Here is a 22,121-nt window from a genome sequence, read left to right as displayed (position 1 = left end):
ATAATAAGATTCCAATTTATTGTTATTAAGAATCCAAGGCCAGAAATATACTCAATTTAAATAATTGAAGATAATTTAAATAATTATACTGCTTTAAATAGTCTAGTTGAAAGAGAAAGACAAAACTTTCAATTCATTCTTTTAGCCTTTATGCTTTCAAAATCAAAATTTGATAACACATTTCAGGTGTAGCTTCTCTCTCAGAAGTATTAAAGAGGTTAAGTAAATACTTCTTGGAAAACATATCAGGGTTAGAAATCCTTCCCATCACTCATGAGTACATATTATTTAGTCTGTTGGAATCTCAGTTTCTTCCTCTGTAAAATGTAATCCATACTTTATACCAAATAGTTTGTTCAAAAATTTTAATATGATAATTAATGCAATACAATTGTGATGTGATAAATCTTATGTTACACGTTCAATCAATAAATAATGGCTGTGATTAGAAGCAAGTGTAGTGTCACATATTTCCTATAAAATTGTGTATAATAAAATTTATAGCTAATACTTCATGCCAGGATCGGTACCCAATTCTATATGTATATTGTCTCATTTTTATTCACAGATTGCTTGTCATACATACTGTGATGCACTACCCAGGTCCCCTTGTGAACTGAAGCTTTTATTTCCTCTTAAGCTGAGAGTCCTGCCCACAGACAACTCTATTATTGCCTGTGCTCCCTAAAATTGTCCTTATCCATGAGCATAATCCCTTCCCTGGGGTAGCCCATATCCAACAGCTAGCACACATGGCATCTGTAACTTCTAGGACATTTCCCTCCAACTCAGGACAGCTCAGCAGGGTTGTGTCCTAGTTGGATAGTTTCCCATGGGACTAGCTAAAGCCTCTGCTCGGACTGTGTCACAATCCCATTCCTCCATTTGCCCAATGATGCTGCTCGCTCTCCCTCCATAGGTAAGTGTGCACCTGGAATTGTTCCCCAAATAAATATGCTGCATGATAATTTCCATCTCAGAGTCAGCTTAGGTTATTGTGTAAATTAACGGCAGCATTCATTACACAGAGTCTGCTGTTCAGACCTCTTTGAGGATGCTCTGTAGGACATTATGTTGGCAAGATACTCTGTTTTTGTGACGCTAGTACATCCCTGATTAAAATAGCAAGTGAGTGTTTATGGTTATTGCACCAAAGTCATGAATTCTGGTTTTGACAAGTGGTTCTGTTTAATCAGGTCCTTTACCCACTATACAGAAACTTTTTTTTTTTTTTTTTAATCCCTGGCTGGCAGTGGTGATGGGTACTTCAGCCATACTGTCTGTAATTCTATCAGTTTCTTTCTATCCAGATCCTGTGAGTTGTTTATGGGACAGCTCGATTCCCATATTCCCTTTAAAATGTTACCCAGCTTTACTGGTGCGCCTAATTTGTCATCTTGTTGGTCTCTCACACCTTTGTAGTTAGCACGAGAATACAGCCATTCTTATAGTCTGTTTCCATTATATAAACCTTAATCCACAATAATAACATATAGTAGTGGCCATATTTTCTATCTACTCGATAACCTCCTCGCTACACTTATTTGCTCATCTAGAAACCAAGGAGTTTGGACCATGTTCATCCTAAGGGAAGTATCTAAGTAAGAGCGGGTGCCTGGAGCTGGCCATTTGCAGTACTGACTCTGTACTGATGCAGTGCTGATGACTGGAGAAGCTACCTCATTTCTCTGAGATTCAAATTAACCATTTGTAAAATGGAAATGATAGTATCTAACCACCGAATTATTGAATTCAATGAATTAACATAGTAGGTTCTAGGAGAGTGCCTGTCAGTGTAAGCACCATAGGCGTGTCAGTGGCAGCACTTACAGTATAACAATGCCTGAGATAGCTGTTGGTTTCTAGTGGAAAGACAATTTCTCTCTTTTCATGAGATGCAAGGGAACTGGAAAATAGATTTGTCGGTATTTTGTTTACCTGACAGCATCACCCAGCTTAGAATCTGGACATCTTTATTCTCAGAAGAGTGTCCTACCATTGATGACAGCTATGAAAGACCTCAATAACTTGTAGGCAAAGATTGCTATACTAACAGCACTGACTGGCAGCGTCAGCATCCGCTGGGAACTTGCCCTGGTCTCTACCCCAGACCTCCTAAATCAAGGTCTCAGAGAGCGGGGCTCAGAGACTTGTGCTGTACTGAGTTCTTCAGGCGATCCTTAGGCACACTCGAGTTTGAGAGAACTGTCCCAGGACACAGTATGAATGAAGCCAGGCTGTCTGCGTTGGAATTGTTGCTCTGTCATTTACTAACAGTAGGATTTGGGGAAATTGCTTACCTTCTCTGAGCCTCTCTTCTGCTAGGCCATAGGTTTGCTTATGAAGACCTGACTTGCAGCATATTGAAAGTGAATAGAACTTAATAAAAACTCAGGAAGCACCATTGTTATTATTTTCATCATTGCTATCGCTTTTTAATTAATCTTACCATTTTCAGCATGTTGCTGGATGGTGGATTCACTGCTCTCCTGATGGTGTTATGTAAATCAATAATTTCTTTTTGGACAGCTAGTGACCAAGTAAGGACTGAATCATATGAAACTTTACCTGCATTTCCCTGTTACCAGAAAATGATTAATTAGTCTTACTTCTTCAAAGTGCAATTTTTCAAGTACAATGTGTTATGTGCAGGCCTATACACAATTTTAATTCACAGTTTATGTTGAATAAATAATGATAAGCAGCATTTTACAATTTGTTATCTCTATGTGTTACTTTCCATATCTTCAGTGCTGGTTTTGAGGATTTCTGAATGTCAGTATGATGTTATACAAGTCTATAGAATAGTGCAATAGCCTGTGGTGGGGATTTTTGAACTTTATAATTGGTTCTTTGGACCACATTGAAGCACTTGTTATTGGGCAATGTGAATCACAATAATCTTGGTAGCAAACCTTTTACTGACTGACTTTGCTTCCTTGGCTCATTCCCTACCACACCGCCGCGTGTTCTCTTTGCTTCCCAAATAAAAACTACTACCATGTATGTTTTATTCATATGAAAAAACATTAATATTTGCATCTGTAAGTTTAAAGTAGGATTCAAGCCCGGCTGCTGTGGCTAAGTTGTTGAGTGGCAATCTACGATCCAGGAGGTCATGATTCCATTCCTGGTCAGGGTATATACCCAGGTTGTAGGCTTGATCCCCACTAGGGGGCGTGCAGGAGGCATTTGATCAATGCTTCTCTCTCATTGATGTTTCTATCTCTCTCTTTCCCTTCCTCTCTGAAATCAATAAAAATATATTTAATATAAGATTCAAATCAGCCATAATCCACAATTTGTGACTTTTAAAAAATTGTTTACCTTTTATCTGCAACTCACCAAGAAGAAAAATAAATATCCTTAATGTTTTAGGTTACCATTAATTGCAATAAAGAGCAGCTTATTTATATTACACATCTGATTTATCCTATCTAGCATATAAAAATATAAAAACCATTTTCTATACTGAAGCTATTGACTTCAGCTTATAATAAAACTAATTTGGGGAACATTAAAAATGTCATATTTTCTTCATATCATTGAGGTATTTAGAGGTACACATTAGTGGGTGAGCACAACATATATGGGACTTCTTCCTAATTATACCATTGAGCATTTTGTTTCTGTTTCTGACTGTTGAAGTTCTTGTTTTCAATAAGTAGTGAGATTCAGGCCTTATATATTCACTCCATTGCTAATTGCTCCTGACTCTTCTCACTTTGCTGTTGGCATCATTAATTTCCTAGTTTCTTTTAATATGTTACAATCTTGCTATCGTTACAAACCAGATAGCTCAGTTTGGATATTAATGGAATAGTTACCTTTTCTGGGTCAACAGAACAGTATTTTTTCCCTATTTAGTCATGGAAAATACATGGATAAATAAGTAATTCTTGCCCTACATTCTCAGCTTTTTTTGAATTGCCCAGAGGGATTATAATAACACAGGCATGGGCCCGTGGAATCAGACTACTTAGGGGTACTTTCAAGCTCTGCCACGTCCTAGTTATCTGACCTTGGCTGCATGACTTAACCTCTCTCTGTAATGAGGGATTAAGAATAGTACTTGCTGCTCTGGCCAGTATGGGTCAGTGGTTGGAGCCTGGGCCTGTGCACTGAAGAGTCTCGGGTTCAATTCCCGGTCAAGGGTACATACCTGGGTTGCAGATTTAATCCCAGGCCCTGGTCAGGGCACCGGCAGAAGGCAACCAATCAATATGTCTCTCTCACATCGATGTTTCTCTTTGTCTCTCTCTCTCCTCCCTTCCACTCTGTCTAAAAAGCAATGGGAAAAAAATATCCTTGGTGAGGATTAACAAAACAAAATAAAAGAATAGTACTTGCCTAATAGGGCGATGGTGAGAACTAGGTGAATAGTAGACATAACATCCTCACATAGTGCCTGTAACAAAGTGAGTGTACTACAGGGTTAGCTCTATTTCTTCTGGAAAATAATTATGAAATATACAAACCCCACATATTCTTATAATCAAACCAGGCAGAAATCCAGCAGCAGCAGCCAAAAATAAGAAGTGTTTCATTTTTATCCTGGAAAGAAAAGTAAGATAATTTTAGATTACTGTCAACTCCTGAGATAAAGTTTCGTAATAAGATTTTTTTAAAACCACTTTTACATACATTTGCATTTCCTGAAAAAAGAAACCAGCAGGACTATTGAAAGGTTTAATATGTTAGTCATTGGGATCAAGAGGTAAAGACAGAACTGTGGTTGGAAGAATAATAAATTTAATGTCTTAATTCCTGGAACTGTTGAATATGTTACATTATGTGACGTGAGAGAATTAAGCAGATGGAATTCAAATTGCTAATCCGCTGATTTTAAAACAGGGAGAGTATCCTGGATTGTCCATGTGAGTTCAATGTGATCAGGAAGATACTTAAATGTGGAAGAGGGAGGCAGTGTCAACAATAAATCATGAGAAAGACTTGACCAGCCACTGCTGACTTCAAAGATGGAGGAAGGGACCATCACCAAAGAATAAGAGCTCCCTCGGGCAGTAAGAAAAGGAATGGACATGGATCCTGCCTGGACCCTCCCTGCTGAATCCCGATTTAAGCTCAGCCAGGCCCATTTGGAACTCTGGCCTCCAGAACTCCAGAGAGTATGTATGATAAGAAATTAGTGTTATTTTACGACACTAAGTTTCTAGCAATTTGTTAAAGTGGCAACAGGAAATTAATATAAAAGCACAAAAGGATTACATTTGAATTCTCTGTTGCCTTACTGGTTACCAGTAAGTTATGTACACGATTTAGAGATATTCTGTAACATCTGATTATTGTCATTGCGAGTCAGGAAAATCAGAATTAGTATTCCCTCTTCTTTATTTATATTCAATAGAGGTTGCTTTAGGATATGAATAAGAATAGGTTATTAAATTTGGTTGGCACCTTTTTTTTTTTTTAACAATTTGCCAAGTTTATTTTTTACTCCATCCTGCTAAGTGATAAGGGACAAAAAAAAAGGCAAACAATTTTATTCTCATTTTAAGAAAAACTTCCAAAAAACACATTAAGTTTCCCCTGTGCACAGTCAAACATGTTCAATATCATGGGAATTTTGTAAATTACGTCAGGGAATGTGCACATGAAAACAATCTTGCCTTTATTGTTCTTTAGTCCTCTTTTTCTTTCCTTTCCTCTCTTTTTCCCTCCAAAATGTCACATATCCTCAAACCCCAAGATTTGTAGTAATATAGTGACATAGAAGATAAAATAGGCATTCTATTCTATTACTTAACTCTCAAAAAAATGCAGTAAAAAACATAATTTCCCCCTAAGTTAATTGAAGAAAAATTTAAAAAGAGCTACTTAAATATAGTAGGTTGATATACATATACGTATATATATAATTTCATTTATAGCAACATATATATGTGTACTTATTTATACACACATTTATATATTCATAAGGTGTTATTATTTAAGTTAGGCTCCATTATGAGGCTGTCTGTAATTTCTGTTGTTGCATTTTCTGAGGGAAGTGTTTTGCGGGTGGTGTGTATGCTCATTATTTTGTTATGATGTTTTACGGTATGCACTAAAGTGGACCTTAATTATACCTCAAAAAGCTTGTTATAAGTGGTTTAAGATGTACCAAAAATATTATTTATTTCACATCAATTAAACCACTAGTATTGACAATTTAAAGATTTTGTCTCTTAAGTCTTTTTTTTCCCCTTATGGACAAATTCACTGCTTAGAGTTACATATAAACACATAATTTTTACAAAATATTGTTTACTACTTTGCCCCTGAATTTCTATCATAATTTATTATGAGCATTATTTTGATTATGTGAATGACTTATACTGTACTTAATGACTTAGACAGTTCTCAGACACAGAGTCAAAGGTGGGGCCTGAGGGATGCAAAAATGGTAGGGAACAGGCAGAGATTGAGGCCAACAGCAATCCTGCAGAAGTAATGCGGAGGCAGACATAGAGATGTTGTGGGGGTGGAAAAACAAGTGGGTCCAAGTTGAGACTCCAGGGACCCAGACAGCAGCTTATTCCCTAGAGAATAAGGGCAGGGTTTGGGCCAGGCCTCCAGAAAAGTCCAAATGGTTCTCCATTACCTGGAGGTCTGCAAATCTAGGACCTAAGTAGGTCATTTTAACCTAAACATGGTGCTTGTACTGAGATAAAGGCAGCTTTTCTTCTTTTTAATTTTATTTATTGACTTGAGAGAGGGAGAGGGGAAGGGAGAAGGAGTAAGGAAGGGAGGGAGGGAGGGAGGGAGGGAGGGAGGTGGAGAGAGAGAGAGAGAGAGAGAGAGAGAGAGGTCAACCTACTGTTCTTTCTATGCATTTGTAGGCTGACCTTGGCATGTGCCCTGACTGGAGATGGAACCCATAACCTTGGCTTATCAGGATGATGCTCTAATCAACTTAGCTACTGCCAGGGCCAAAGGCAGCTTTTCTGAACAGAGTATTTCAGAAGCAGCAGAGGGATCATCACCTCACTGGCTTTATGATCAATCCCCGCTTACTCTTATTTTACACCCAATAGGCAATTTCAAGCCAAAACTCTTAAAAATATTTTCAGATAATAATACTAGAAATTTGACAGAGTACTTAAATTTATTTCCTTACATGGCTGTTTCAGGATGTATTTTCATTAATATATAAACAGAACTTGGATATTTGCAAGCTATAATTAGTTGAAGGAAAGATCAAAAATGAGAAAAAAAACTGAGGAAAATTGAGTACTGCCCTCTGGCATGCCCTTAGGTATGCATTCGGACAGATTAAAGGGTTAGACCACGACTGTTTCAGAAAGTACCTACAGGAAGAACAGTACCAGCCTTGTCTTAGCCAAAGACTTCATAAGAATAGACATTATAAGGAATATAGTGCCAGTCCTTTTATCTTCTTTGCCTCGGTGAGTTTGTCAATTAAAGAATTACTAAGGTAGAACTTACATTTAGTAAAGTACATAAGTATTAAGTGTAGAGATTGATAACTTTGTAAGTATGTACATTCCCATGTAACTACCACCAAAAACAATATATGTAACAGTTTCAGCAGCGAAGAAAATCTCTGGTTTCCCCTTTCAGTCAGTAACTCTCTAGAGTAAAAACCATTTTGATTTCTTTAACAATGGGTTAGTTTTATCAGTTTTGAAACTTCATATAAATAAAAAATATATTTTTAATAAATACTCTCTTTTGCTTGAATCCATGTTGAATGTGAAGTTTATTTTTGTTAATAGCTATGCAGTATTCTACTGTACATTAACAATATAATTTTCTTAGCCATTCTATTAGTGAACATTAGTGAATAAAACTTCTATGACATGTTATGCATATGTCTTTTGTACATATTATTATTCACTTTTTTTGAGTATATATTCAAGGGTAGAATCATTGGGTCATATGGTATACATATGTTTTCCTTCAGTAGATAACATCAAATCTTTTTCCAAATGATTCATAAAAAATTGTATATTTTTTCTCCCATCTTCATAGCCTCACCCATATTTAGTATTCTCAGTCTTTTTTTAAATTTATTTTAGATTTTATCCATTATGTTTGTGTAATGGTATATATCACAACTTTTAATTTGTATTTGTCTAATAATGACTATGATATTGAATACATTTCTATATGTTTACCAGCCACTTGGTTACCATCTTTGGTGAAATACCTGTCAAACCTTTTGCCCATTTTTGTAATTAATTTGATTGTATCTTATTGATTTGTAGAAATTCTCTATATGTTCTTGATATGAAGTACTTGTCAATGTATATACTGCAAATATATTTTCTTAGTCTGTGGCTTACTTTTTGAACTCTCTTAATTATATCTTTTGTCAAACCGAAGATCTTAATTTAAATGTCTCCAGTTTAATCTTTCTTTATGGTTAACTAGAGGCCCGGTGCATGAAATTCATGCACGCGGAGGGGGAGTCCCCTCAGCCCAGCCTGCACCCTCTCCGATCCAGGACCCCTTGGAGGGTATCCCGAGGATTGGGCCTAAACCGGCAGTAGGACATCCCTCTCAAAATCCTGGACCGCTGGCTCCTAATCTGCATGTCTGCCTGGTGAGCTCTAACTCCCCCCTATCCCCCGCTGGCCTGTTTGCCCCTAACTGCCCCCCCCCCCCTCGCTGGCCTGGAAAACCCTTACTGCCCCCCTGCCGACCTGGTTGCCCCCAACTGTCCCCCTCTGCCGGCCTGATTGCCCCTAACTGTGCTCCCCCTGCTGGCCTAGTCACCCCTCACTGACTCCTCTGCCAACCTAATTGCCCCCAACTGCCCCTCCTGCCAGCCTGGTTGCCCCCAACTGCACCCCCCCAAGCTGGCCTGGTCACCGCTAACTCCCCCCCGCACTGGCCTGGTTGCCTCTTACTGCCCCCCTCTGCTGGCCTGGTTGCCCCAACTGCCCTCCCTGTTGGCCTGGTGGCCCCCAAATGACCCCCCCCACCCGCTGGCCTGGTTGCCCCTCATGGCCTCTCCACCAGCCTGGTCACCCCATGCAGCATAATAATCAGAGCAACTTTAGGGCTTGTGAAGATTATGAATTATGATTGTTGTTGCATTCACAGTTCATAATCAAGGCAATGTCTTTAAAGGACCTCATTGCTTTTAAATGCCCATATTTGGGACAAGCTGCAAAGATTAGCTACATGGTTCAATAGAGCCATGATCAGATAGCAAAAGCTCTGAACGGGATAGAGACCCCATGGCCCAGAGGAGAGAGGCAGCTTATCAGCATTATTACATGCAGGCATGCATCCATTCCATAAATATTTATTGCAGTATTAATATGAACCAAGCTCCCTTCTAGACACTGCAGATCCATAGAATAACCGAACATATAAGCCACAATCTCATGCAATTTGTAACCTAGTGCCTGGCACATAATGCATACAGTGCATTTATGGAAACTGCACTATAAATACCAGAGAATCTGGGGATTAAAAGGTAAAGAGTCCATTTTCCTATGGAACTTCTTGCTCCGTAGGAAATCTACCTGCAAGATGGGAACATTCTAATATAAATTGGTCCAGAAGTGATGTGGAAGCAACTAACTGCCTTGAAGAGTCCGAAAATACTCAAAGGCTATCACACCAAATAGTAAAATACTAAATACTCTAGATGTCATTTGCAATAGACAATGATAAATAAATAAGACTTTTAAAGCAAAGGACACTGTTACCCAGACAGAAACCATATGTGAGAGTAGAAAATCACTTCAAAACCAGGTATATTCAGGTTTTTTTACTTAGTTTATTATTCTGAAAACTTGGCAAATGTCTGTGTCTACGAGTGCATTGCCATTTATAGTGATGTCTCTGTCTACATGGCTTGCTTGTATCTTTTTTTTTCCATTTTGGATAAGGCCTTTGTTCATTGGGAGAAAGACGACATTATTTAATAAAAATTTTCCTCAGATCTTTCCTGAGAAAGGCCAATTGAATATCAACAAGAGAACAAAACAAAATAAGGTAAAGAGTGTGTACTCACGAGTTATTTGGTGTTGTGGGTTGAGGTGGGGGGTATAAAATAAAAAACAAGAGAAAGGTTGCAGGCTCTTAAGACGGAGTTTTCTGGCTTTGCCAAAGCGCTCTTAATGAATGCCTGGGAAACGGTCTGTGGCATCGCTGAACTAAATGCCATTTAAAAATCAATCACCAATAGCCGTCAGCATATTGTTGGAGGAAGATGGTATTAAGCTGGAAGCGTGCCAAGCTCATCCAGAAATCATTAAGCATTTTTCAGAAAGAGAATTTTGTATGATCACTGAAGGAAAACGCACAAATTACTGAGCAACTTATTTTCTCCCCTACTGTAAAAAGAAAGCTGGAAAAGGGTTGCATTACTTTGTCAAACCAGCGCAGTTTATATATTGGAAATGTATGATTTGTCAGTTACGCTTGGCACACTGCTGTTTATCAAGAAGAGTGTTGATTCAACACCAAGTCAAGTGTTTGCGGAAACTTAATTGCTTTGGTTTAACTGTTGGTTCTGTCAATTCCTGGCATTGCTCTACCCAACACAATGCTGTCTGTATTTATGTCATCAATGTCTTCTTATAGAGTTGCCATCCAGCCTCAAATACGTGTTTTTTAAAAAATTGGGAAGTGTTGGAAAGCAAAGAATAACTTGATTGGCATGTGAGCCTCAAGCATGGATGCCAGTTGGCTGCCTCTGCTCACCTCTCTTATTTTCATACATTGTTCTTTTTATGTTTAAGCTTCTTAGCAGAGTAAGAAATAATCTGCAATGGCCTTTTTTCTAAAACCAAAAACCAAGACACATTGGTTTAACATATGATATAACAACATGATAGAATTGATTGGAACTATCCCAGAAAAACCCTTGGATGGATGGCTGAAGAATAATGTGCTCATAAGCATATCATATTTGTTAAAATAGATGCCTGTAAAAAAGAAAAAACTGAAGCAAGATAGGAAGAACCCAGGAAAACTCCTTGGCAAGTGGGATAGGGAAACTGAGACAATAGCTGATTCAAACTCGCCCCATCCAGCACCCGGACTCACCTGCCTCCTTCGCCTTGCACAGCACTCCTGTAAGCATTAAGCCCTCAGGACAACGAGGTTCTCATCAGCATCAAACAGTCTTAGGAACAAAGTCTCCGGTCTGCTGACCACAGAGACAGAATTTTGAGCAAACTATAGAGATAACATCTAGGCATCAGCTGTGTTTCGGCTCCAGGCCCAGAAAAGCAGCAAAACCAGATGGAGCGATGCCAAGGCTGGCATCTGGGCCAGATACAATGACCAGTGACCCCTTACTTTGCACCAACCAATCGGTAGAGACCAGGACTCGGACCCTATAGCTCATGTTGATGGATCAGCATATTAAAGGACACCCCTGGAAAGCCTGTGAGTATTCTATTGAAATCCTCACCTCAGGCATCCTCTAAAATCCCTGCCTTTAGAAAACAGATCATAAGCCTTAAGACAAAGGACCCAGTGCCTGCTCTCTCTCTAGAGCCGTGGTCGGCAAACCGAGGCTCTCGAGCCACATGCGGCTCTTTGGCCCCTTGAGTGTGGCTCTTCCACAAAATACCACTTGTGGGCGTGCACGTACAGTGCAATTGAAACTTTGTGGCCCATGCGCAGAAGTCAGTATTTTGTGGAAGAGCCTGTATTTTGTGGATGAGCACACTCAAGGGGCCAAAGAGCCACATGTGGCTTGTGAGCCGTGGTTTGCCAAGCTGCAGTTCGCCGATCACTGTTAGAGCATGCCTGTGCCCTCTGTCTGGAGGTATGCATCTTTGTTTTCTTTTTTCTAAGCTTTAAGGGTCCCCATGAGACTTGCAACCAGGGGAGCAGTGGACAGTGGTAGCTCATCCTGGGCTCACTCCCTAACCCCATTTCCAAGGGCCTCTGTAATTTATTTCCTGAGTCCTCCCAGCCCAGCTGGCTTACTATGTCTGCCTCTGTGACTTTCTTTCTATGAGACCAAGGCTGCTCTCTGAACAGCCTGCTCAAATCTTCTCTTCCAACGTACTTTCGTTTTGCAAGCTAAATAAACGTCCACTTGTGCTAGAGTTCTTGGTTCTGCATTCTTTCTTTGCCAAACTCAAGAACCAAGAGCTGACATTGCCCATAACAAAATCTTAAAAAAATTATGTCATTAGAAGTTGGCTACCAAAACTTAAAAAAACCACACAAATATTTAAACAGTAAAAGAAGAAGCCAGCATCCAGATAGGAAACATAATTATAAAATGATACATCTATAAAAGCAGTTGCATACATCGTGGCTATAACATCTTGAGGGCAAGATTCAACCTATTAACTTGCCCAATCAGTCCATTTGAAGCTGATTGTTTCTTTATACTGCTCAGTGAAATTGTGTTCATGCTGCAAAGTTCTCTGTATTGCAAGGCTATCCACCTCTAAACTTGCCTGGAAACTGGGGCTCGCCCACCTAAAAATTCTCTAGACTCTAAGAAATCCAAACATCTGTCATGCACAGAATAAAGTGAAAGTAATTTTTTGAATTTGAATTCAACTCTGGAAAGGAAGAGACCTTCCTATCTGGATTATGCAGCACTAGTGTTGGTACTTTGATATCTTAAAATATAGAACTTACATGACAATATGGGCTTTAACTTCCAGAAAAGAGTGACTTAGAAGTAAAGTATTAGTGACTCATTTTAAGTATTTGGTTTCTTTCTTTTAGGATGAACATTAGCAAATCCTGAAATAAATCTCTAATGGGTTATGCTTCAATAATGACAATATTTGTCAAGGCACTTTATACACTACCATTTCCTACACATTTACTGAAATAAAATATAAGTAACTAAAATAATTTTATTGTCATTAGTGTTATTATTTATTATTATTATCATCTGAACACCAACTATCATTATAATTGCATTTGTGAAGGTCTGTATTTCTGCTGTGGCCAATAAGACCAAGTTCCCCTCAAATTTAAGAAATCATTAATAGTATGAAATTTTTAAGTGGGAGACAAAAGGGAAAGATAGTCCTATGGATCTTCCACAAAGGGCTTTCCTAAATCTAACAGGAGGAATGACTTGGGAATTCCTCTGTTTAGGAGCGGAGAGTGAAATGTGCTGTAACTTGGGCAGTGCCAAGGAGAAGGACAGATGGATGAAGAGATCGCCAGGCAGATGGTGCCAAGAACAGCAGCTGCTGGGAGTGATTGCTGAGCAGGTGGTGTGATGGCATAGGCCAGGACAGCCATCAGCGGTGAGAAGTCTAAGTTCACCTTAGAAGATTCTGGAACAGCTGTCCTGAACCTGGTACAAAATGAAGTCATTAATTGCAGTGACCATTTGTTAGTGTGCACTGGTGTTGAGTGTTAGCTAAAGACAACCAATGGTTATTGATCAGAAGTATGCCTCTCTAAAAATACAGTCATTGATTGCATATTTTCAGTAATCTGATTGAGTAAAGCAAATATTACTGAGTGTATACTTTCAGTAATAAGAAGGAGAGCTAATATTTCACATCGGGCATTATTATTGATGTTTTTTTAAGTACTACTAAATTACATAATTTATTAAGCCTTATAGCTAGTTTTCCTTAAGGTATGGAAACCTTCAGATGTATAAGAAACGCATGAGATAATGGCTAAAAAAGTATATGTTTCTGGGGTTTTTCCCAAAATGGTTCACTCATACATTCTAAGAGTAAAGTTCCAAATCTGTAACTAACAGGCTTCTGTAGCGATTCTCATGCACACTAGTGTAGAGTCCCCACCTTAAGGACACTGGGGGTATGGGGGGTAGGGGAATAGAGAAATGAAACTCAGTATCAATAGGTAGAGTTGCAAATGAAAGGACCTATTTGTCTTCTGTATATGGAAATTCCGATGGGATACTTATGAATTTCATTTAAGGCTAGATCCAAATGCTTAAATGCTCTTTCTCCAGGTTTCTGCCTGCTTGTCTCTGCTGGACTGCTCTCTACAGACTATCGGGGTTTACTTTCTGAACAACTTCTTTACTCATCCCTAGGATTTAAAACTAAATTTAATGAAAGGCATACTAGGTTTCAAGAATAGATCAAAATACTCATTGCTAAAAATATTGGAATCTTATTCTTGAGGAAATTAAAAAATGAAAGATTTACGTAGGCAAGTGGCAGTCTTAGTCATTTTAGAAAGCTCACCTTTATCCACCTTCTTATTCTTAGGTACAAATATTGTTCAAAAACTCCTTGACATCTTAACAAAGGAATATTAAGAATGAAACTCCTATCACACCTCCATTTTACTTCCTCAAAATGTTTTTATTTTTAATGGACAAAGGGATAAAAACAAATATTTTCTAAAAATTTCGTATGAGACCCAGAATTGATAATTCTGCAATGTTTTAGTTATAGACAAGAGTAGTAAAGTGTATTGTCCACATGAAGAAGAAGAAGAAGAAGAAGAAGAACAACAACAACAACAACAACAACAACAACAACAACAAGAACCAAACAAAGAATGCTATTCATGTAATTCAAATAAGGATTTCTAGCTGTGCCTTGCTGGGAAAATTGATTTTACCTGATATTCTGTCACTTAAAGATGCCCCATCTTAAAACTGATTTCCCCTGTGTCTTGACCAAACTAACAGGATATAAAAGATTAAAAGATTTCAAACAGCCCTCGGGTTTTTAACACTATAAGATAAATAGCTCTCTATTATTGAGTGTTTATAATATGTTAACTCCCACTACAATCCTACAGGGAGGCGCTATAATCATTCTCCTTTTTCAGATAAAGCTATCAGAGATTGTAAGATATTAGATAACCTGGCCAAGATCACATAAGAAGTAAATTATAAAGACAGGACTAGAATGCTTTCTGTTTGATCTAAAGACATTATTTTAATCACGATGTCCATCATGCCAGTGACAATAAATTTTATCCTCAAATTCCTAATTTATAACACTATTCCGTAAGGTAGCTGGGAATACAAAGTGAATTACATATAAAGTGACTCAGGCAATATTTAAGCATCTTAACTGCAACATGTGAATTGCTGAATCACTGTGGCTTTGGAAGAAACACAGTATTGCTAATTAGTTTGTTTATATTCTTAGGCCAAGAAATAACTCATATTATGTTTGCTCACAGTTTAATGGTTGAAGATGCTTGTATGCCCACTAATGTCGGTGCGGGGGGGGGGGGGGGGGGGGCGGACAGAATATGAGGCAGTAGCTGGAATATTTGGTGAGCTCTATTGTTACTCAATATTTACAACCAACAAAATAATTTTTTGATTTCAAGGAAGGGTTATAATGATATAAATCTTAATTTTACCTCAAATATAAGCATAATTTTATCAATATTTAAATTAAGGGGGAAAATTCACCCAAATTTTCTTTAAGCTTTATACAATCTATTTTAGTTTTATAAAATTTTCACTTTTAAATGGTACTCAAATGACAGATTTTTAAAGAAGTAATTCTGACATTTATATGTCTTTATTTTTACAGCTAGTTGTAAATTACTCAGCTTTTCATGTAATGTAATGAGATTTTATATTCCTGGTGTTAAAATCTGAAAAACTGAACTGATTAAATCAGAAGGGTTTTTTTCTGCCTTCTTTTCTTTTTAAGAACCATGTTTTAGTTATAATATGACTCATAATTAGCAAAATGCCACCAGAATCTCCTTTAAAAAAATACAGGGTCTAAATGAAGAATACCAAAGCAGTCACTTTTTATTTATAATATTAATGATAAACTTTCTATATAACACCGAGTTATACCTGAGAAAATTTTCCTCTTGCCTCTTATTAAAGTTGTAATTCTGGTATTTCCTTCCCTTTTGACTCTTAAGAGCACATTATAAAATTGCTAGAGGCCCGGTGTACAAAATATTGTGCATTGTATGTGTGTGTGTGTGTGTGTGTGTGTGTGTGTGTGGCAGGGGTGTCCCTCAGCCTGGCCTGGGCCCTCTCACAGTCTGGAACCCCTCGCTCCTTACTGCCCGCCTGCAGCATAGGTGGGAGAGGCTCCTGCCACCCTGCTGCGCTCACCAGCCATGAGCCCAGCTTCTGGCTGAGCAGCATTCCCCCTGTGGAAGCACACCGATCACCAGGGGGCAGCTCCTGCATTGAGCGTCTCTCCCCTGGTGGTCAGTGCATCTCATAGCAACTGGTCGTTCCACTGTTTGGTCAATTTGCATATTAGGGTTTTATTATTTAGGATGGTTAATATTTTACAAATATGTGATCAACCCAATTAAGAACTTACTTTGCCCACAAATTTTCCTGGCTCATTACATTATATCTGTATATACGAACCATAACTAAGGAAATGATTTTAATTCTAAAAATTCCTATAAGAATAACTTATTTTTCTGGCAGTGTTCATGAATACTTGCAGATATGCCAAACATAAATCATGAGAATGTGCTATTTGTCCGGATATTAGACCCAGAACGGGTTATTTTCAGGATTTAGCAGATGTGAGGCGATGACACAGGTCATATTCCCAGCTAGACTTGGCAATCCTTTGAGTAATAGAAGACAAAACTTGTTAACCTTGACTTAGGCTAGAAAACACCCCTATATTTAATTTTCCTCACTAGCACATAAGGAGGAACAACTTCTGTTGTCTTCTTAAGGGAATGACTATATCTAATTCTAAAGGTAAAAAACCAAAGTAGTAGGTTATATTTAACACCTTTGTTACGTGTAAACTGCCTCTTCAGGGACTTTATAGACAGAGGGGACATCTGACATGATGAAGGTGTTTAGACAGAAAGACATTATACTCATAATTTTATGCAGTCCCTTTGATACTGTTAAATAACCTGGTTATTATTTAACAGAAAAGGAACCAAGGGGAGACTAGATGATATAGGCACGCCATTTATACAGCTTTGCCAGGAAGCTGCAGTTAACATTCTCCAATTCTGTTCCCCCAGATCGATGGGGAAGGGACTAGACGAAAGCAGTTTAGACCCATGCCCAGTAAGGTCTGGGTGACATGGAAAGATGCTTATCTGCCAATCACACCTGAGAGCAAGTCAGTGGCTAGAATAGGTGTGGCCACTGCATGGATGCAAAATCTGAAATACTTAACTCCTGAGCAAAGAAAGTTCTCTCTCTTGCCCTCTTGCACTCTTGGGACTCCTGCTGCAGGGGGCACACTCCCCTACATTCACTGTGAGCCACATGGGACCCACACAATGGACTAATGGACTGTAATTAGCCTAATGCCACATGGGACTCAGCACCCCCATGGAACAGAGACTCTTGACACTGGCTTTGCTTTTGGCTCTGCTGGAGCCCCAGCTGCATATTTTCCAAGACTGGTTTAAAGACAATGGGACTTTGGAAACCTAGAAATATAATTCCATGCAAATAAAAACCCTTCATTCTCCCATGTGAGTCTTAGAAAATTCCTTTTCTAAAGATATCACAAGAACTCCACTCCCACTAGGAATTCCACCCACCCACCCAAACCTCTGGCAACACCTTTATGCCTAGATGACCTCTGTTACTATCATGACCAGTTAACTGAGAACTTGTTTCTCCTTATTTCCTGCTTATAGACATCTAAGTATAATCATTATAAGCCCACTTATCTTAGGGGAACTAATTCTAAAATACCTTTTCTAAAATAAGAGATTTTTCAATGTATGCAAAACAAATTCACTTCACTATTTTAAAAAATCCATTAATTTGCTCTTAATCTGAGTTAACAGTCCCAAAATGACATTGTAGATTTTTTTTGAAGAAAGCTATAAAAAGAAACACAAACTTATGTGACTTGTTTTTCTTTTTGTAATCAACTGAGCTTTGTCTGTTCAGAGGGATTTTCTTAGTAACCAACTTTCTAACATGCTTTTCATTCTTCATTATAGGTAACTCAAAAAATATGTTTACTATGTCTGAACTTAGCTAGCAAGATAGACTCAATATAAGTTTAAGCCTCCGGTGAAGTACGTGAAGCTCCCTCCTTCTTCCCTCTTATTGTTCTCCTATTTCTTCTGGGTTTTCTTCCTCCTCCTTTATTTTGTAAATATAGACCTTTTACTACTCCCAGCTCCCTTTTCGTATGGAAATGTATCCTTCTGCAGCTCTGTAGCCCTGTGTTTTTCCACTGACCCTTTACTTTTTAAAAATTTTCTAAACCTGCCTCTTTCATCCCTAAAAACTCCTTTTATGAGTATACCTATAATATGAAGACTTTATTCTGCAGTCTTAAATATGTAACAATTTTGCAAAATGTTTCGTAAGCAAAGTATATATTCAGAATACCTCAGTACTGAACTTTGACTGAAGGAAATCTATACTAATAAAAAGGTAATATGCTAATTAGACCAGGAGACCTTCCGAGAGACCTTCCCGACAAAGCCTGGTGGCAGGGCCAAGGCAGAGGCAGTTAGGAGTGATCAAGCAAGGAGGGGAGGGCAGTTGGGGGTGATCAGGCCTCCGGTGGGTAGCAATTGGGGGCGAGCAGGCCAGCAGGGGGGCAGTTGGGGGCGAGAAGGCCGGTCGGGGGGCAGTCAGGGGTGAGCAGGCAGAGTGGTTAGGGGCAATCAAGCAGGCAGGCAGGTGAGCAGTTAGGAGCCAGTGGTCCCGGATTGCGAGAGGGATGTCCAACTGCCAGTTGGACATCCCCTGAAGGGTTCCAGATTGGAGAGGGTGCAGGCTGAGCTGAGGGACACCCCCCCATGCACAAATTTTGTGCACTGGGACACTAGTCCTATATAATAAAAGCCTAATGTGCAAATTGTTCAACCAGGATTTCAACCGAGAGTTCGACCACTTGCTATGCCATGTGCTGACCACCAGGGGGTGGTGTGGAACATGGCTTGCATCGGTGACATGGCGCTGGCAGCAGGCGGCCCGGTCCCAACCCTTCACCCCATAGACAGCAACCAGAGGCAGCAGCAAGGGGCGGGTCTGCCGCCTGGCTCCCAGGTGCTGAGGGAGCCAGGCACGGGGCCTGGCCCCAATAGAATTGCCTCACAGGCAGGATGGTGGAGCAAGTGAGGGGGGTGGTGTCATTTATGGGTTAAATATCAAGAATCAGTGCTGCAAACCTGGGGGCATGAGCTGGGGCCTGGTCCCCACAGGCCACCCCGAGGGACCCCACCCATGCATGAATTCGTGCACCAGGCCTCTAGTAGAGAAATAACATATACTTTTAAAGTAATTTTATGATAATAATGATGAATATGATATTATTTATCATTTTGTATCTTGGCTGCCAGATACTCAGCTAGCTGCTTTATCTGTAACTCTTAAAACAACTCTTCAGTGAAGTTGCTTGAAAGAAGAAAGGTTTAGTAGTTACCCAAGATCACATAGCTATGGCATTCTTGAGCTAGGATTGTAATCCAGTGTTTTGTACTTTTCTACTCATGATCTTTCAGCACATGATATTATCTTATCTTATGGACATTTTTCCCCTCAATATTATACTTTTAAGTCTAGACACCATCATTTTGATGGAAACTAAAAGAGCCTTGCTTTCAGTTAATAAATTATAGATTGGCATGTAAACCAAAATATATGACATTGGAGATGCATAGTTAATTCTATATGTTGAAAGCTCATTGAATTTTTTTCCACCTAATAAGATTTAATCTTTTATTTTAAAGCAATTTTATAAAGCATCTTGATACTTAAAATATTTAATCTCTAAGTGATGACATTTGTTATTAAGAATGTCCAAACTTGCCGAACCGGTTTGGCTCAGTGGATAGAGCGTCGGCCTGTGGACTCAAGGGTTCCGGGTTCGATTCCGGTCAAGGGCACGTACCTTGGCTGCAGGCACATCCCCACTGGGGGGCGTGCAAGAGGCAGCTGATCGATCTCTCTCATCGATGTTTCTGGCTTTCTATCCCTCTCCCTTCTTCTCTGTAAAAAATCAATAAAATATATTTAAAAAAAAAAAAAAAAAAAAAAAAAAAAAAAAAAAGAATGTCCAAACTGACATGTGAGCACCAACTTTTGACATCATTTTGTGAATCTAATTTTACAGAAAGCTCTTATTATTCTTTGATTTGTACTTTTACTATCAGTGTATTCATCAAGTCACATTATTTCCCAACAGAGTATTATATATATTTTATTGATTTCAAAGAGGAAAGGATAGGGAGAGATAAGAGCATCAATGAAGAGAGAGAATCATCCATCAGCTGCCTCCTGCACACCCCTTATTGTGGATCAAGCCCACAATACGGTCATATGCCACGACTGGGAATTGAACTGTGACCTCCTGATTTGTAAGTGAATGCTCAACCACTGAGCCACACCAGCTGGCCCCAACAGAGTATTTTAAATTTGTTATCTGTAGTAATACATTTACATGCAATTTTAACTCATTTCTTTCAGCCTGGCAGCTAAAAGGGAAAGAGATGGCAGGACAATAATAAGAGTTTGGAGATAGAAAGTATTTATTATGAGTCCTGTTTGAATATGATGAATAATTATAAAAAGATGTAATTTTATAATGAAATGAATTAAGTCTGACGATTGAGTTCTCCTTTTTCTCATTTGAGATATCTCATCAAAGCAGTGTAACCTTCAATAGCCAACAAAGGGCTATTGCCAACTTAATGATCTCTTTTATTTCTTATGATCCCAACTTTACCCTTCAAGGGAACTAGTCTTGCTGATATGTAAAAGTTTGGGGAAATGAAAACAAGAAAGTAAAACTGAATATGGATATTATTTAAGAAAAAAAAAGGGGGGTGGCAAATAGCTTCACTTATGCTAGAAGCCTATGATACAAAAACTAGATTTAATACCTAGCCTAATTGCAATTTCAAACTTCTCCAGAAATGCAACATTAATCAACCAGTTGGCATTTTCTGGTCAAATACTAATTAAGTCATATGGGTCCTATCCATTCCCCACAGAAAGAAGAAGCAATCTGCATGATATAACCTTTGCTTGTCCCTTCACCCCAAAAAGATTTCTTGGCTTCAAAGCAATTCTTTCTTTTCTTTTGCTAATAGCTCCCTGCCCCACCCTTCATCCTATAAAAGCATTCCATTTTGTCCAGGCCATCAAGTGCCCTTCTAGTGGCTAGATGAAATACTGCACTATTCATGAATCTTTTAATAGAGCCAATTAGATTTTTTAGTTTACTGGGCTGAATGTTGTTTTTAACAGCATGTAAATCTTGGTATTTTAGAAGGAAAGACCAGACTTCTAAGAAAAATAGGGTTGGAAATCACAACATAATCCCTTTATAAAAATGTGTTTAATTTTTAAATAAATAGACTATAGAAAGGATAAAACTGGGAGCATCTGACAAAAATATTGACACATAAAATCTCTGTGACATTTTCTGTCAAAGGCAATCTGGCAAAGACATATGGAGTGGTGGCAGATGCTATGTAATCAAAAAGAAAAAAAAACAAAGTCTTTATCTACATATTTCAAAGGCATTATTAAGGGTAGAGCACATACATTTCAGGAGAGACAGAAGAGGGAAGTGAGGTCCTGATGGCTGAGAATCCCCCAAATGGTAGTCACTTAAATTCAGAAAGTACTTATTGAATGCTGGACAAACTCTCACTATTGGCTTACATATATAGAAACAACTTTGTGTGTTCTCTACGAGCCAGAAAATAATTAAATATCAGTTATGATGTAATTATTTTCATGGCTTTCTCATTTTCTTAAAGTTATAGTTTCTTTCTTATACTCTTGTTATTTTTTTTACATTTGTCATCCATTTTAAATTATAAGAATGAATATTAATGATTTAATTTAATAGCTATTTATAGAGTCTTTAGTCTGTGAAAGTTAATATACCAGGTTCAAGTGCTCTATGAGATAGAAAATTCCTCAAAGAAAAAGATGCAGTACAGGTAAAAATAGCAGGTGGTTAGTACAGCAAAAGTTGTATCTTAGTTTGTGCTTCACTTAGAATTTAACTGTGCTCTATTCTTGAGTGAATGAATGGTTCAAACTTATTTATACACATTTTGCCACATTCTCATTAAAAGAACTAGCATGCAACATTTTGTGTTTGGCCACAGTGAAATTTTGACTTGTGTTAGTCTTATACATAAGATCAATACATAAATACCTGAAATGTATTCTTTCCAATGAAGAAAAAATTATTCTTCCTATTTTGGTTTCTGCAACTTTAAATTGAACAAACCAGCAAGAAATTTGA

The 22,121-nt window shown here is 38.4% G+C and overlaps 1 protein-coding gene across 1 annotated transcript in view; it reads right to left on the bottom strand.

Annotated features, from left to right (window-relative positions):
- Positions 1 to 22,121, bottom strand: part of CRISP1 (cysteine rich secretory protein 1) — a 41,150-nt gene that overhangs the window by 17,611 nt on the left and 1,418 nt on the right. The window contains exons 2-4 of the mRNA XM_070419113.1: positions 13,034 to 13,270; positions 4,484 to 4,554; positions 2,450 to 2,568 (exon numbers count right to left, since the gene is read on the bottom strand). Of these exons, the coding sequence (XP_070275214.1) occupies positions 2,450 to 2,568; positions 4,484 to 4,554; positions 13,034 to 13,270 (427 nt within the window). The remainder of the gene's footprint in view (positions 1 to 2,449; positions 2,569 to 4,483; positions 4,555 to 13,033; positions 13,271 to 22,121) is intronic.

This window comes from Myotis yumanensis, unplaced genomic scaffold (genome assembly GCF_028538775.1).
Source record: "Myotis yumanensis isolate MYYU_CA2020_CCGP unplaced genomic scaffold, mMyoYum1.0.hap1 SCAF_6, whole genome shotgun sequence".
Classification (NCBI taxonomy): domain Eukaryota; kingdom Metazoa; phylum Chordata; class Mammalia; order Chiroptera; family Vespertilionidae; genus Myotis; species Myotis yumanensis.
Note: the sequence above shows the minus strand (reverse complement) of the source record. Positions and strands in the feature narration are given on the sequence as shown.